We start from the raw sequence: 16,842 nt of genomic DNA, 5'->3' as shown, positions 1-16,842 counted from the left end.
CAAGTTACGATGAAACTGGTGTTGAAGCTAACAGTTATTCTCTGTGAGTCTCAAAATGAGGATTCGCTACAGTGGGAGCATAATCAGCCTTTGGGTATAAGCAATTCTAGACCCGTTTATTTGTTGAAAAATAGTAAATTTTTGGAAAATAAATTATAAGAAAAGTGAATTTTTAAAAAATAAATTTTGAGAAAGTATTTTCTGATGTTTGGTAGTATAATAAAAAATAAGTTAGAAAAACACTTTCTAGTATTTGATTATGTTATGAAAAATGAACTGTAAAATAACTTATTAATATTTTATTTTTTTCAAGTTTATTAAAATAATGAGAAACAAATCTTACAAATTAAAAAGTTAAATGAGAATGAAATTGAAAAAAAATATAATTTCATAAATTATCTCAAATAAAATAAATAATAATCAAAATAATAGAGATCAAATCTAAAAAAATAAAAAAAAAAATGAAAGATGAAAAAATTAAAATAATAATAATCAACATTTCGTAAATTATTTCAAATAAAATAAGTAACAATCAAAAGAATGGGGATCAAATTTGATATATAAAAAATTTCAATAAAAAAATGATAAGGAAAAAGCAAATAGCAATTATAAAAATAAGGACCAAAGTTAATATAAAAATAAAATTTTAAGAGATGACATTGAAAAATAAATATTCAAAACAAAATATATATATAGCAATCAAAAGTTTGAGGATCAAATTTGATATAATCAGTAAATAATGACATTTTTAATTTTTTCACAGCTTCCGGAAAGTGTTTTCCGTCCAAATTTTTCAGGAAAACACTTTCCTAAAAACCAAGCCAAATTTTTCTTTTACTGGAAAGTGTTTTCCGTTGACAAACTTTTCTAATGGCAAACAAACACAAGAAAGTTTAAAAAATGATTTTCCAGAAACCACTTTCCAGAAAACAAACATAACTAAGTATTTTTCATTAATTGCAAAATATTTTTTATTAACTGAAAAATATCTTCCATTAATCAATTTTTTTAATAAAAAACAAATACAGAAAAATTCAAAAACTAATTTTTCAAAAACTATTTTTCAAGAAACAAACACATCCTTTTATTCGTTTGAACATCTGAAATTTGTGATACTGAAAAACCAATCGAAGTGTGTTCATCGAGCACTTAAGGGCCATGTGTGTTTCTAGAGGGGATCAATCAGAATGGCATCCATTAAACCCACTTCTATTTACGAAGTTACTGCAGGAACATGAACAACAGAGGTCATGACGGAGGAGATGAAAGTAGTTTTTTTAAACACAGCAAAATATGGAAGCAACTTCAAAATAAAATGGATTCTAGTGCCTGTGTTCCAGTTGCATTCTATATATAGCATGTAAATTGCTAAGGAAAAGATTCAATTGAAAATTTAAATAATATGATCAAAAAAAATATAATAACTATAAATAAAAAATTAACAACAAAAAAAAAGTAAAAAAAAAAAAAAAAAAAACCTGGTGTTAGCCTACTTGAATTTAAAAAAAAATTAAAAAAAATAAAAAAATTAGTTAAATTAACTCAAAAACTTTGCAATTATAGTCATAAAATTAAGATAATTTGATAAAAAAAAAAAACAGAAGAAAAAAAGTTTGAAGTTTAATTTCTAATAAATCAAATAAGAACATGATAACTTAAAAAAAATGAAGATCAATTTCTAGCAGATAAAATATTGAAGGATGAAAATTTAGAAAAAATAAAAAAAACTCAATCCAGACCTACTCAATTCAAGATGCAAAATTTGAATCAACCTCACAGTAACAAAAAAAAATATGAATCAACCCGAGTTAAACCTGTAAATCTCATGATCATTGAAACGGGATTGAGATAACCTAATAGAAAAGAAAGAAAGAAAAAAGATACAAATAACAATTTTAAATAAATTAAATGTTCAAGTATGAAATTGAGAGAAATCAATTTAAAAAAGGATAAAAAAACAAAAGTCAACTCATATTAACATTTGAAATCGGTGACTTTAATCATGAACTTGAGATTAATCTAAAAAAAACAAACTATAAAAAGTAATAAATCAAAACTTTAAAAAAGGGTAAAAAAAACATTAGCTTTGAACGAGGGGGGGAAAAAGTCAACATGGGCAAACCTAAACTTGGTTTAATCTTTAAAACTCGTAACTCGTGAAATCATTGAATCATGTTTTAAGAAACTTAATTCCTAACTAGTTTAATTTTGAAAGATGAAATTGTGAAAAAAAAAATCAATTTAAAAAACATGTTAAAGGAAAAAAAAAATAACAATAAAAAGAATGAGAAAAAAAAAACATATAAAAGATAAAATTGTAAAAAAAAAAAAACCTAAAAATGACCCTAAACAAAATAAGCAGTAATCAAAAGAATAAGGATCAAATTTGAAAGATAAAAATTGAATGGTGGTGAAATTGAAAAAAAAAATATGTAATTTTATAGCCTATTAAAAATAAAAATAAAAATAAAAATAAAATAGTAACAAAAATATAAGAAATAATAAAAAACATAAGAACCAAATCTGAAAGATTAAAAAATAAAAGAGAGTGAAATTGAAAAATATTTGTAATTTTATGAATTATTCAAAATTAAAAAAATAATAATAAAAAAAACAAGAAACAAATAAGACATAAAAATCAATTGAAGTGGCCAATCTAAATTCGATAAAAGAGAAGAAGAATGAGAAAAAAAATATTTTTGATGCCAGACTTAAATGTGTTCAAGCCACGCGCTACCCCATAACATTTGAGGTATCAAGATCTTTCAAATATTGTCATGAGATATGGTATTTGATGGATAGATAACCCTACACATGTTATCCATGTAAGTCCCAACATAAAATGATAAAAAAAATGTTCTTATGATAAACTTATGTTGATTTTATCTTTAAAAATATTAAAATAATTATACTATGCAGAAAATTTAAAAAGATCAAAATACCCTTGAATAATAAACATTATATTATTTTATTTAAGTGTTAAACTAGTAAAATGATAAATCTAACCTTTTATAATATATATGTTTTTTTAATAGTTATCCTTGCTAGGGCCCAGTAGAACGTTCCTTGCATGGTCCTATCCTAGTAATGAATTGAATACCCAAAACATACCATTGAATCAGATCAAGTTTTAGTGGATTAATTAATATATGATGCGTGAAAGATATAGAAAAAAAATAATAAATCCATGTCCTAAATCAAACAATCTTCCATGTATATATATATATATATATATATATATATATATATATATATATATATAAAAGAATTAGACAAAAATGAAAAAAAAAAAAAAAAAAAGATTTGGTTCAGTGATATATGTTACGACTATTCAAGTCATTGCTACAAAACAAGTATATCAATGTAGTATAGAATATATGGAAAAATCCTGTCGCCGAGTTAGAAGGGAGACAGATAGTATCACTACAGCAGCTGTAAAGTTCTTCCACGATATAATTTTTTTTAAGAAAAAAAAGCTTATGTTTTATTCATTGACAATCAAAATAATGTATCTCATTCCTCGTCTGAACCTGAACTCTCTGAGCTTGAGCCTTTTTTCTGCACTTTGCCATTGGCAACGAGGCCCTTCTTTTTCGTATCCTTTTCATCTTCCTCGTCTTCGCTATACTCACTCTCATAATCATCGTCATACTCTTCTTCTTCATTCTCCTCTTCCTCCTCAATTCCATCCTCTGCAATGAGTCCTTCTTCAGATACCAAACCACCCCGAGTGCCAGCCCGTGTTCGTTTCAGAACTTTAACCTTCTTGCTCGTCTTCTTGTCACAACCGATCCAGGAGTCGCACAAGCAGTAACAGGTCAAATTGTAATTGCCCTCTGCTGGGGCAGGGAACTTGCCCATCACTAACCTAGAGCCACCCCGCACCTTCTCTACTGCTTCTCTAACCGCTGCACTAGTCTCTCTAACACTTGCTCCTGAACCCTCCATTGTATCCTCAATTGTCTTGGAAGCACCAGTTATAGCTGCAGCTTCATCCATAAAATTTACCTTTTGGGAAAACCAAACATCATTTGAGGCCGCATCTGCAAGCAGAAACCAGAAATTTTCTTCCTTGTGAAATGGGAAGCTGGGTGCATGGGGAAGTGCACCGACTAGGCCATTAGCACGTTTGAGTGTTATCCAAGCATGTAAAGTAACAATGTCACCCTCTTGTATCCCCTCTTCACCTTCAGTCTCACATCTAACCTCGACTGTTACAGAAGGCATCATTTCCAATACCATTTCAACATCTTGTACTTCAGCTGAGGAAAATCCAGCTACTTGCTGAAGCACCTCTGCGCGCTCTTGCAGAGTCATGTCATGAAAATCCTCAAATGTTCTCACTTTCTGCAATCAGAAGGCAAAGCTCATGAGACAAAAATCAGAAAAAAGGACACCAAGAACTAAAGACAATTGAAGATTATTTTCAATTTAAAGAGATAGTTCATCTGGACCAGAGAGAAATAAGGTACAGTATATCAGCATATTTCCATTATTAAAGTCAATTATGCTAACCATGCAGACAGAACTTGATGAGTATATAATCACAATAAATGAAGGACTAATGCTTCATACATGATGCTTCAGAGGTTGAATATTTCTTTACTGTCTAAAGAACTCAAGGGTGGGCAGCAAGAAAAGTATAAGGAGAAAGCGTAGTCCTCATTCACAGCTAGCTAAAGGTTCATTAAATCATTGTAGTCTAATTACGACAAATAATCTTGTCCAGCTACCTTGCGTGCTATCTTCTTGACAACACTCTCAGTAAAATGTGGCAGCTGCAAAAAGGGTGCAATCCCTTCTGTGGACCCACCTGTTGCCTTCCTTGCACTGAGAGGAACAGCCTGATCACACAGTTAACCAATGAATCATGTCAATCATCAGTTATCGGTAGAATAGAAGAAAACATGTAAACCATCCAACACATGTTAGCATCATATGGTAGTGGTTAGCAAAGATGAGAACAAAAGAAGAATACAGAATATTCACAATTCTTTGCAATTACATATTAACAGCAGAACAAAAGAGCAATCAGGTTTTCGAAGAGACATGTGAAAAGAAGCATGATAACAGGTTTCTCAAGTTATGTGTGACTAGATTCCAATAGAGACAGTCAAATTGAAGTCTAGTTGAGACTAGTGCACTGACAATACAACTACCAAGATTTACATACAACTGGAAACTGAGAAAGTAGCTATGCAAGCATGTATGTTAAAATATTCTCAAAAGGGATGGAAAAAAGTTTATGTCAAATGAAGATGAGTATTTGAGGAAAGCGACAGTGCATGATGAGAAAAGAGGGGCACAAACATGTTTTGGTTTCCATGAATTCTAGACATAAAAGAACTAAAATCACTATAGGGGAAACCATGAAAGTCTAATAACTAAATGATGTGAATATTATGGACTTCTTTATCTGTGATATTTGTAAGAGGTTTTTCTAGGCTCCAACTATCCATAACCAGTAAATAGAGTGAAATCAACACCTGAATAATACATTGAGAGAGTTCAACAACCCCAGTTGCAGGTCTCAGCCATCCATGTCCCTGGGAAGTTCGTGGTATAACAGCCATCTGGATAAAGAGTAAAGAATTAGTATTCTGTAAAAAACTTAGCGAATGGCTAACAGCGTAAAAGGAAAGACTTGTCAACGGAAAATATCTGCAGAATTACACATAAGAAGCTACTGTATTTGAAAAGGTAACAAACAGTGAAAGAGCCAACTGGCTTCACTTCATCTCTTCTACTTTGGCCAATATAACTTTACAAGGTAATAGCACCTTTCTTAGGCTGTTTACCATCTCAATAGGAGCCGCATAAACATTACCAAGTAATATAAGTGAGATTAGTAAAGTCCTCCTTCATGGACACCAGGCCAGCACCCTTGGATATAATCACTGAAACTGTTTCTTATACTATCAACTTTTCAATGCATCTCTTATACATCGGTAACTAATTAATTCAAGTAAAAGGTGATCCTTCATGGACACCAGGCCAGCACCCTTGGATTTAATCACTGAAACTGTTTCTTATTCTATCAACTTTTCAAGTGCATCTCTTATACATCAGTAACTAATTAATTCAAGTAAAAGGTAATCCCTCAAACACACACAGACACTCCAATATCAATCTATTACTCTATACAACATTAACAAGAGTACTTCTAGTCTTCAACCATGAAGAATAGAAATCTAATATCTTAATGGGATACATTCATCGCCTAAGTAAAAAATAAGTCTCAAAGAAAGGCACACCCATCCAAGTTCTACTAAAAATAAACTTTCTATTGACCACTTCACAAACATGCCAAAATGTGGTTTTAAATAGTTTCCAAATTACAATGAAAGTTTTATTCTGCATCCATGTGGAAACACTCTGTAGTTTGCACTTGATACCACCTCTTGCCTCATGCAAAGACAAGGTTGTGGGCTATATAACATATGCAAAGGGTCACATTTATCAATGACCCAACAGAATAATTCCTTCATTTTTCCAGTTCCCAAAATCAACTTCAAGGATGAAACACTGAATGTAAGGCTACCTTCATCAATTCTTCAAGAAGGCGAGGTGCAAGTTCTAGTACACGTCTGAAATCTCCTAACAAAGCTGGTGGCAAGTCTGCTGATTCCCGATTTAACTGAGCCTGGATTAACAACTCTGTCTGAACAGAAATGAAGAATAGTAAGTTGATGAACTTCATTGAAATTCAATGCTCAGATCGCTCCTTATATCACAATCTGGAAAACAGGCTACCTTAACTAACGCAGGATGCTGCTTCCAAAACTTAGCCTGCTCTTGCTTAATGTTCTTGAGGTCTAGATTCAATTCACTCCTGACGGATATAAACAGCTTCTGAAGTGGTTCATTGTCAGTCCTACGAATAGGAGATTCCATATACTCAGCAGCCTTAATGAAGACTTCCATTACTTTACTGTATGATCAAGACATAGAATAAGCATAATAAGCAACCAATATACTCAAAGATGTTGAGTGCAAGGCATCATATTAGGAAGGACAAAGATGCATGTCTGAACCCTTACGAAGACAAGGATATTGGAACTGGATACTTCAAAATGAAGGAAAAAAACAGGAAAAAAATGCAATGATCAATGTGTCCTGGCATGGTTAAGATGAAATTTCGTAAAATTCACTTGGACAATCATAATCAAACAGAGATTATGATTATTCTCTAATTTCTTGATAGAATAATTTTAAAAGCTACAACTAATATATAGTAGCTAGGGTTTCAACTTTAGAGAAGGCATTTAAATTGAGGAGCTGGGAAACTTTGTGATATCAACTGTGATTACAGAGAACTGCTGGTGAAATGGAATTGAACCACCAAAATTGGCACAATGTAGGTAGGAATCTGTCCATTTTACATAAATAAGGCCACAGATTGCAATGGTCTTCTAGCAAGTAAGAGTCAGGGATAAAAAAAAAGGTACATGTGCTCTTGCTTACAGATGAAAAGTTGCTTATACAATATCTATTAATTACTTAAATATTCAATATGATGTTTACTTCATTAAAATAATTACCAAATAGTCTGAATTACCTTGACGCCAAAGACGGCTTCATGAAGTAATAGTACGCAGACAGAGTCTGGTGCATGACATAATTTCCAGTATATTTGGCCGACCTTGAAAGATATATTACAGCTATGACCAATGGCAAGAGTATACAAACACCAACAATCCAAAGTAGAAGTATTCCACCGGATGCCCCATCAATATCAAGTAAAAATTGAGGAAGAGCTATGCCCATTTTGAATCCCTGAAAGAAACTCTATGAACATTAATTTCAAAAAAAAAAAATTGTGAATTATTTCAAGAAATACATTTGAAGGCAAATCCGTGTTCTTTCTTCTAGAAGCAGCAGAACATCACCTGTCTACCATCGGGATGACCATATTTCTCATAATTCTCACGGGATATTGGATCAGTCAGAGCTTGATAAGCTTTTGTTATGAACTCCACAAAATATTTGTTGGCCTCTGAAAAAGTAAAATGTAAAGAAAACAGTTATAAGCACATGCTGCTCCTCACAAACCTCAGTCTTTCATGCCAAAATAAACATAAACTGAATGTAACCAAAAAGACTAAAACACAATCATCAACCTGGATCTGGATTTTTATCGGGATGGTACTGAATAGAAAGTCTCCTATAGTTCTTCTTTATTTCCGAATCCGAAGCACCAGGCTCCAGTCCCAGAATAACGAACGGGTCGAAAACTTGAATCTAATCAAAACAAGGAAAAAAAAAACTTATCAAATCCCACATACGAAACCCCAACTCCCTGAAACCTAAAACAAAAACTAAACAGCAACAACTTGTCAATTCCAAACAATCACCTCACGGCTCATATTCTTAATGTAAAACACCAAAAATATCATCACAACCCAAAGCAATATCAACGTCAAGTTACTCCAAGTCGAAAACTTCGAAATCTGCCAAAACAACAATCATCAATTACAGCCCAATAACCCTAAAAAAAAAACACAAATTTGCTAATTCACTGAGTAACTCACCCTTTTGAAAATAGATTTCCGATACTTGCCAGACCGCAAACACTCAGAGCAATTACAATGAATAATCTTACTCTTTTTCGACGCGGCACGGCATAGTTTCATCACTGTATATGGCACCAAAGGTATCGCCATTATTGTTATGATAAATATCGGAAACAATGCACTGTTTTCCTCCGATGCCGCCATAATTAATTAATTATTTTAACTAATTCACCTCCTCTATAAACCCTGAAAACAACACAACACAAAAATCATCCATCAGTAACAACAAATTAATAGGATTCGAAGCTCAGAAATTGAAAAATTAAATATTTTATATATATACCGTGAAATTGAGAGAGAGAGAGAGAGAGCGAGAGAGATTTTTATTTTGTTTTGGGGGTTTTATTATTTCTGTGAGATCCAGAGAAGGCAGCAGAGAGTGACGTTAGTTAACGGATGGGTGGCTTTACCGTTTTGCCCTTTCGAGAAGTTATATTTGTGGGGTTAGATTTCTCACTAGATATATATGTTTTTTATTTTGGATAAAGTATTTTATCTAGGTTTTTATAGTTTGAAATTTCTTGCTGTTGGTCTTAATATTTGCAAGAAGTTTTAATATAGCCCTTGATTGTTTGATAACTAATCAAATTCAATGAAATATCCAACTTAGAGATAGTATTTAGAAAGTTTTATTTTCTTGAATATACATAATTAAAATGAGATGTGCATTAGTGAAATCATTTAAATTTTAAAAAAAAATAGTTGAAGTAAACATTTAAATTGATTTACAATACATTTTATTTAAAAAGAAAACAAAAAAAAAAAAGAAGAAGTGTACATTTAAAAAATATTTTTCTTTCATTTTTTATGTTTTTTACTTATTTTTAATTTTTTTTCTTCCAATTTTCTATATTTATTAAGATACTTGCGGAAAAAAAGTTGGAATGGAAAAAAAAATTAAAAGTTTAAATAGATTTCGACTCTATAATACTACTTTTTATCAGTTATTTAATGAAAAAAAACTAAATTAAATTTTTTTAGAAATATTAAAATAGATTAGTGTAGGAAAAGTTTAAATTATAAGAGCCAAAATAAATATTTTAAAACTTTGCATGGGTGATGGTGTAACTTACTATGGGTAATTTTCTACACTACTAATTTTTTTTTTTTGGTAATGAAATTAATGCTTTAATTATATTATTGACTGTTTTTTTTATTTTCTAAAATAAAATCAGCTGCTAATTTAAGAAAAATATATATTTTTATTTGAAAAATCACAAAAATAATACGTCTCTAGAGGTTCCTATAAAAATAAAACATTTTCTATGCAAGCTGATAGAAACTAGAGTCTAATTTTACAAATAATTTAAAAAATAAAAATTAAGGGACTAAAGTATAATTTAGTAAAACTTTATAAAGTTTTAATTTTTTTTTTCTTTGGAAAACAATTTGTCTTTAATTTGTTTTCAAAGTAAATATTTTACAGAGGAAGAAGGAAAATCTCTCAAAATATAAAATCCTGAGTCATCCAACAAAACCACCACTCCCTCCTCTTCCCCTTGAGGCCCTGACCCACCCCGCCACCATGCCTTCACCACCAGAACCACCATCGCAACACCAGAACCACCACCACCAGCTATCCACCTTCCTCAACTCCACAACCAAATCCCTAGTCTCCCTTCTCTCTCCTCACAAAACCCCACCTTTACCACCACCACTACCACAATCCAAAATTTGCATCCCTTTCCAACTTCCCACCTCCCCTCTTCCACTCACTCAATCCACTCCCTCTCTCTTCGAGTCAACTCAGCCTGGCTCAGTCTCCCCTTCAAAATCATCATCAGCCACAGTAAAAGGGTTATCTTCTGCCGAGTCAAATCCCGGGTTTCCATCAGCAGTCAGGATTGGAAGGGTAAATTCTAATGGAAAAGGTGGTGGGCCTGCTTTTGTAGGACAGGTTTTTAGCATGTGTGACCTTTCAGGGACTGGTCTCATGGCCGTTTCTACTCATTTTGATGTTCCCTTCATTTCCAAAAGGTCTCTCCTTTTGCCTTACTTCACATTGGTTTGGACTGCTATTTCCTTTTTAGCTTAGCTGATTCAATGTGTTAACTTGGCTTATAATTTTGTCTTGGATTTGAGGAATTTGAACATGGGACCGTCAAAAGTTTCAAGCTTGAGTTGTTATAGTAACTTGCTAAGCTGAGAGAGAATGATTTATGTATTAATATTAGGTAGAATTGGAACTGGCTGGTGTAAGTAAGGACGTCTTTTAATGTTAATTGGTCTAGTGGAACTCTGCCTATGCTAGCTTAGGTTAGAATAGCCAGCCCCAAGCCTGGATATAGGAGGAGGGTTGTCGTAGGATGACAGCCAGCATAAAACCTTGACATTTGTTAGTTAATTTTGGCTTGGTTTGTCAGTTTTGTTTAGTTGGTAAATTGTAGAATGGTTTGTTGTTGATAAGCTGATACTTGTGTTTGATGTTAGCTTGATACATGCGTCATACTCTCTTTTTTGAAATTCAGTCAGTTTCGTAAGATTTGGCTTGTGCTGCTATCCTATATTTGATTGGTATTCTTTACTGGCCAGGACACCGGAGTGGCTTAAGAAGATATTTGCAATGGTTACCAAGAGTGAGAGGAATGGTCCTGTGTTTCGTTTCTTCATGGATTTAGGTGATGCAGGTATGATTGAAAATTGCTTTATAACCTTATATATCTTTTCCTGGGTAGGAAAAGACTCGAATATTATTCCTGATTTTTGGAAACCACTCTTTTTTTCTTCTCTTATGTGGACCTTAGTAGAAATTAATACCCCAAAATTCACATATCTATTACTATGGATGTTAATCATGGTTAGAGCCATTAGTGCTTACATGAGCATAAGTTGCATGCAATAGAAAGGGCTTGTTTAATTTAACTTACAATAAAATAACTTCTTGCATTGTGATTCAAGATACATTTATGCATGCTATTGTCCTTTTGTTTTACACAGTCTTTGTGAGTACTGTTATTCAGTACGCTGATTTATTTTGCAAGCTATAAGTAACTTGCATTCTGAATTGGTTTGTGCTTCAAGTTGCTTATGTTAAACGGCTGAATATTCCAAGTGGTGTGGTGGGTGCTTGTCGTCTTGACTTAGCATATGAACACTTCAAGGTATGCTACTCACTTAGTAAGATTTATGCTACTCACTTAGTTAGATGGATAGTCTTTATCTTTTATTAGGTATGCAGCCAAGTTGTGATATCACATTGGAACCTATTTTTGACAGTTTGTTTCTTTCCTTTCTTTTTTATTCTCAAAACATGCATTCAGTAATTCACTCTTTAGATTCATGCATGTCACATATGAAGTTTAACTCAGTTCAGTTTCTTCACTTTCACTGAGGTGTTTCATGATGTTATAACTTGCTATCCTTTTGCTTCAAACTTATTAACTTGTGATGCTCTACTTCTATAAATTTTAAGTGTTACAGCAGCATATGGATGCCGTTCAAATCTAGAGAGTCTAGCAACTGGTTAACCTGTGATGCTCTACTTCTATAGCAGTCCAAGTGTTTCTTTTTTTCTTGCTGTGATTTGATTGAGCATGCTTGCAGAGTTTTAGTGCTGCCTTTTATTCACAGCCAATCCAAATTACTAGGATGTGGTGGATGCTGATTCATGTAGTTATTTTTTCAAAATATGCAATTATTAGTTTTAGTTGCAAAACTTACACGCACTTATTTTCCTTGAGAAAATTCAAATTTTGCGATCCTATTCATATTTCTAATATCATCTCATTTTCTGGAATAATCCACCTTTTATTTTGCTTTGTGTTATGCAGGAGAAACCTCAACTATTTCAGTTTGTTCCAAATGAGAAGCAGGTACCATCTGGTCAGACCACATGGTATTCACAAATTTGTATTTTTTGTGATATATTCATAATTCTGTTTTTATCTGATTTCTGCTCTCACAGGTCAAGGCAGCACACCAAATTCTCAAGACTATTCCACATAGCGATGGCAGCAGGAGGGTTGATGGAGTTCCTGTTTTCAGCGCACAAAATTTAGATATTGCAATAGCTACCAAAGACGGGATTAAGTGGTGTGTATTGATTCTCTTGTATGAAAAAAAAAAAGTCTGGTTCATGGATTGAAATCATCTTTTATCTTAATTTCTCGATCTCGATCTTGATCTTCTCTCCAATTGGGGCTTGCATAGATGTGAATTTTGTAGTTAGATTAATCTTTATCACCTTTTAGTTTGGGATGTTGACCTTGTCAGCCTTTATTAGTTTCCTTCTCTGCTTCTTTATGTAACTCTCGTTTGCCTTTCAATATAAAAATATGAGAATCATAATCTAAGGATGCTTGTCCTAGTTTCTCACAAATGACTGGTCTCCTTGTTGCATTCCCATTTGTGTAAACTCGCTGTTTATTTTTCTTACATCTGCAGGAATATTCAAGTTTTCACTTTTCTGTGTTTAATCTGCTAATCAGGTATACTCCATACTTCTTCGATAAAAACATGCTGGATAACATTCTTGAGGAGTCTGTTGATCAGCATTTCCATGCTTTAATTCAAACCCGGCACATGCAACGCCGACGTGATGTGATTGATGATAATGTTTCCGCAGAAGTGATTGAAGAAATGGGAGACAGCCTATTGGAGCCACCAGAGGTACTAACCTTGTTAGTCTAAAATTTATGATGCTCTGTCTAGTCATAATGCCTGTGAAACAACAGATTCATGTGGGCAATGTGGGTGCTTTTGGGATTCGATATGTGTGCATAAGTTATGGTGGTATTTTTTAACAGTTGTTTTAATTTAATAGGTTCAGGAAGTGCTGGATGAGATGGGGCATCCTGCAATACCTCTAAGTGTAATTTCAAAGGCCGCAGAAATTCAACTTCTTTATGCTGTTGACAAAGTACTTCTTGGTAATAGGTGGTTGAGAAAAGCCACTGGCATTCAACCGAAATTTCCATACTTGGTTGATTCATTTGAGAGAAGGTATTCCCATTCTTTTTTCAACTCATTTGTGTTTTGCTTATAGTGTATGATATATTCATTGCCAACTCCTTGAAACCCACAAGATTTTCATGACAAATGAATTTGACGGCAAAAAAATAAATCAACCTATCAATTTACTCTGCTTGACAGAATTGTAAATTTGCAATGCCTGTGCATGAAGGTGATGATGTAAAAAACTCAAGTGTTTCTTCTGTTTTGTTCATTTGTGTGCGTATGTGAATTCTTTCAGATTTCCACTACTCCTGCTTTCTGACAGGTGTACATTCCAGATCAAATATCATAGAGAAACAAATAATGGTTTTTGAGTGTGTGAACTGGAATTTCTAAAATTTTACCATCTTTTGACAGGCATGATTTCCTGTATACTGAAGATGAAATATTAGTTGAAAGAGTTCCACTCGACATCTAGTGGATTAAACTTGTTCATAGTGGGGAGAGTACTATTGATTGTAAAAATGCAGTCACAAATAATAGCCAGCAAATCTCTTGACCCGACTTTCTTTCCTGTGTTCAGATTACATTGCTATTGAGTGAATTGAACTCTTACTTCTCTCTGAACATTGAAGAGTCTGAAAGGATGACTGATGCAATTCTCAAAGTAAAACAACTTACACAAAGAAAGAAATAGAAAATTGATATTACGCTGCCTTTATGAAATGAGATAAACTAGTCTTTGTTTTTTGTGAGTTCCAAAGGAAGGTGTAAGGTGACCAGACAGGCTGTAGATTTACGTGATACAAAATTTGGCAATTGACAATTACCTTATTTATCTGTTCTCTTTTATTCTCTGAAACTGAAATGTGGGTTCTTTTCTTGATTTGCTTTTCTGTAGAAATCCCATTATTGAATTGTAATATATGCTTTGCAACAATTTGTTTATTTTGTTGCAGGAGTGCATCTTCTTTACAAAGAGCATCAGAGTCAACTAGCTGCCTTGCCAACTGTAAAACAGATGATAGCGCTTCAGAACATAAATTAAAAGACAAGGTAACCAATCATGTACAGAGAAAAGATCTGCGGTTGCCATTTGGAGATTGGTTTGGTCATCCATGGTCGAAAACACTGGGCAAATCTGAAAGGGAACCAGACACAAGGTGCCACATACGCTGAACCATGTGACACTAACATATGCATTCCTTATGTTCTCTCACACTTGTCACATTTTCCTTTTTTGCAGAAAGGAAGCCCCATCAAGGGACTTTTTGAAACAGAATTTAGAGTCTAATCCTTTTCTTCCAAAGGTTACAATGGTTGGTGTCTCAACTGGAGATGCAGGACAATTGAGCAAAGCTAGTGTGAAGAAGACTATGGAAGATTTGACCAAAGAGCTGGAGCACACAGATCAGGCAAATGACAGTGGTATTAGCAACAGTAGTGGTGAGTACAAAGTCGAAGATAGGGATCCACTATTTGTTGCAAATGTGGGTGATTACTATTCAGGCATGGCAAAGACAGGTTCCCCTCGATGAGTCCGTGGAGAAAATAACTGAAGAGCCACCACAAAAAAAAAGGCTTCTTTGGCGTGAATTGCATAATTTCTTTTAACCAGAGTGAAAGAAAGATGTAAATTGTAAAATTGATAGTGCATTGTTTAACAAGTCATATGTCGGCCAGCTCCTCACAGAGTCTGTTATTACTGATGCGTCAGTGTGCATTATGCAGTCCTAATGTTGTCAAAAGTTAACTTGTGTAATTTGATGCAGACCATCTGTCAGGTGAGCTGGTTTTGTCTAGTGGCTTGAAATTTTGAGACAGTAATTCTTCTAAAACTTAGATTTCTTTTTCCAATTACTTCTGTCCTCGGTGGCCTGTTGAGTGTCACTTGTTCTCTCATGTAATCTAGTGTTCATCAGCTTTAGCAATGGAGGAAAATTAAGTGACTGTCAGCTGCAGCCAAGAGTTTCGTCTGGCTCCAAGTTTGTGCAAGTTGTGTTAGAATATGAACCCCGAAACTTGATGTGCTGCCATGAGATGAGAGAACAGGATTTCTGAGAAAGGTTTGTGCAAGAATGATCCATATGAACCTTGCATTGAGCATATGGGATTGGACGAGGTTATCTCATGGGGAGAAATGGAGCAGAAACCTGGACATGAAAAGCCCTGCGCTTAGTCCCGCCCATGTATCAACTTGAGATTAAACACTTGCTGATCAGGTGAACTTGAACAAAGCAATATAGGTGAAGATCTCTTACTTGATCTTCATTTGTGATTCAAGACCACCAAAAATGGCTCCGTTCCATTTCTGGTAACCAGATTCATAATGACAAAAAATAATGAGCAAACAGTGTCTAAGCCTAAGAGTGTCATATTGCTCACCGATCCTTTCACATTTTGGCTGAAAAGGCTTCAAATTCATACATTTTTTTGCTTTATTATAGTTTTGACACACATTTTTTAACGGTGATGAAATGAAGATGTCAAAATCATCCGACATCTTATCAGTTTAAACGTAATTTTCACATTATTAAACACATGTGTAGTTGTTTTTGTAGGTGAAAAATATTTTTATAAAAAACAAAATAAAATAAATTTTTTGATATTTTTAAATTATTTTGATGTGCTAATGTCAAAAATAAATTTTAAAAAAAATAAAAAAAAATATTATTTTAACATATTTTCAAAACAAAAAACACTTCAAAAAAACAAACCGTTATTACAATACAAAACGGAGTCAAAATGGTGAAAGTTTCTTGGTGCCATTGGGGCGCAGCACTTGCTCTTCCCACACTGCAAAGTAGTGGGTGCTGTCCCCCCTTCCCTCTTGCCTCACATACGAGATGTGGAGTGGGAAGTGAGGAGAATTATTGGATTTGATTGAACAGAACAGGCAAGAAAAGTGGTGGTGGGGGATGAAGCTGTAGGTGGGTTGATATCTTTGCTTTTGAACAACAATGCTATCTCAACATGTATCGCCATCAAAACAGCCAGCCCCATGAACACTGCTTTCATAAGTTGCCAAACCCACCTTCAAAGCTTCAGAAAACTGAAAAAAAAATCTAACCCTTTTCCTGCATGATACCAAAACGACAGTAATCATCGTGTCATTAAACCCTACCTATGCTTCAGGCTCCATGAAGTTATGTCTGAATCTCATCTCAGCTGAAGAATTCAAGAAGGGTATTTATTATCATTGGCCGGAGGACCATGTTCTTGTCTAAAACTGAAATAATGTCGGCAAGTAAGCTAAGATACAGCAACTCTCCAAGTCAATTGGATTGTCTGATAAGGTTTGATAAGGGCACCCTCAATCCAAGTTGATGAAAATTGACCATCCAAAATGTTGGAGTCATAAAAATCTTCTTTTTAA

At 33.6% G+C, this 16,842-nt stretch overlaps 2 protein-coding genes across 2 annotated transcripts; one reads left to right on the top strand and one right to left on the bottom strand.

Moving 5' to 3' along the window:
* Positions 1-3,354: 3,354 nt before the first annotated feature.
* LOC118030325 (dnaJ protein ERDJ2A) lies at positions 3,355-8,992 on the bottom strand. The gene is made up of 11 exons (XM_035034381.2): positions 8,857-8,992; positions 8,532-8,759; positions 8,355-8,450; positions 8,121-8,241; positions 7,890-7,996; positions 7,559-7,776; positions 6,754-6,931; positions 6,542-6,661; positions 5,487-5,573; positions 4,734-4,844; positions 3,355-4,347 (listed from the first exon to the last, which is right to left on the bottom strand). Exons 2-11 carry the CDS (start codon positions 8,715-8,717, stop codon positions 3,514-3,516), a joined length of 2,058 nt encoding a protein of 685 aa, XP_034890272.1. The 5' UTR covers positions 8,718-8,759; positions 8,857-8,992; the 3' UTR covers positions 3,355-3,513.
* A 1,008-nt stretch (positions 8,993-10,000) lies between these two features.
* LOC118030323 (uncharacterized) lies at positions 10,001-15,323 on the top strand. Its single transcript, XM_035034379.2, has 9 exons — positions 10,001-10,550; positions 11,106-11,200; positions 11,595-11,674; positions 12,344-12,385; positions 12,478-12,605; positions 13,001-13,181; positions 13,336-13,514; positions 14,426-14,629; positions 14,713-15,323. Exons 1-9 carry the CDS (start codon positions 10,099-10,101, stop codon positions 15,002-15,004), a joined length of 1,653 nt encoding a protein of 550 aa, XP_034890270.1. The 5' UTR covers positions 10,001-10,098; the 3' UTR covers positions 15,005-15,323.
* Positions 15,324-16,842: the final 1,519 nt, after the last annotated feature.

Source organism: Populus alba, chromosome 4 (genome assembly GCF_005239225.2).
Source record: "Populus alba chromosome 4, ASM523922v2, whole genome shotgun sequence".
In the NCBI taxonomy this organism is placed as follows: domain Eukaryota; kingdom Viridiplantae; phylum Streptophyta; class Magnoliopsida; order Malpighiales; family Salicaceae; genus Populus; species Populus alba.
Note: the sequence above shows the minus strand (reverse complement) of the source record. Positions and strands in the feature narration are given on the sequence as shown.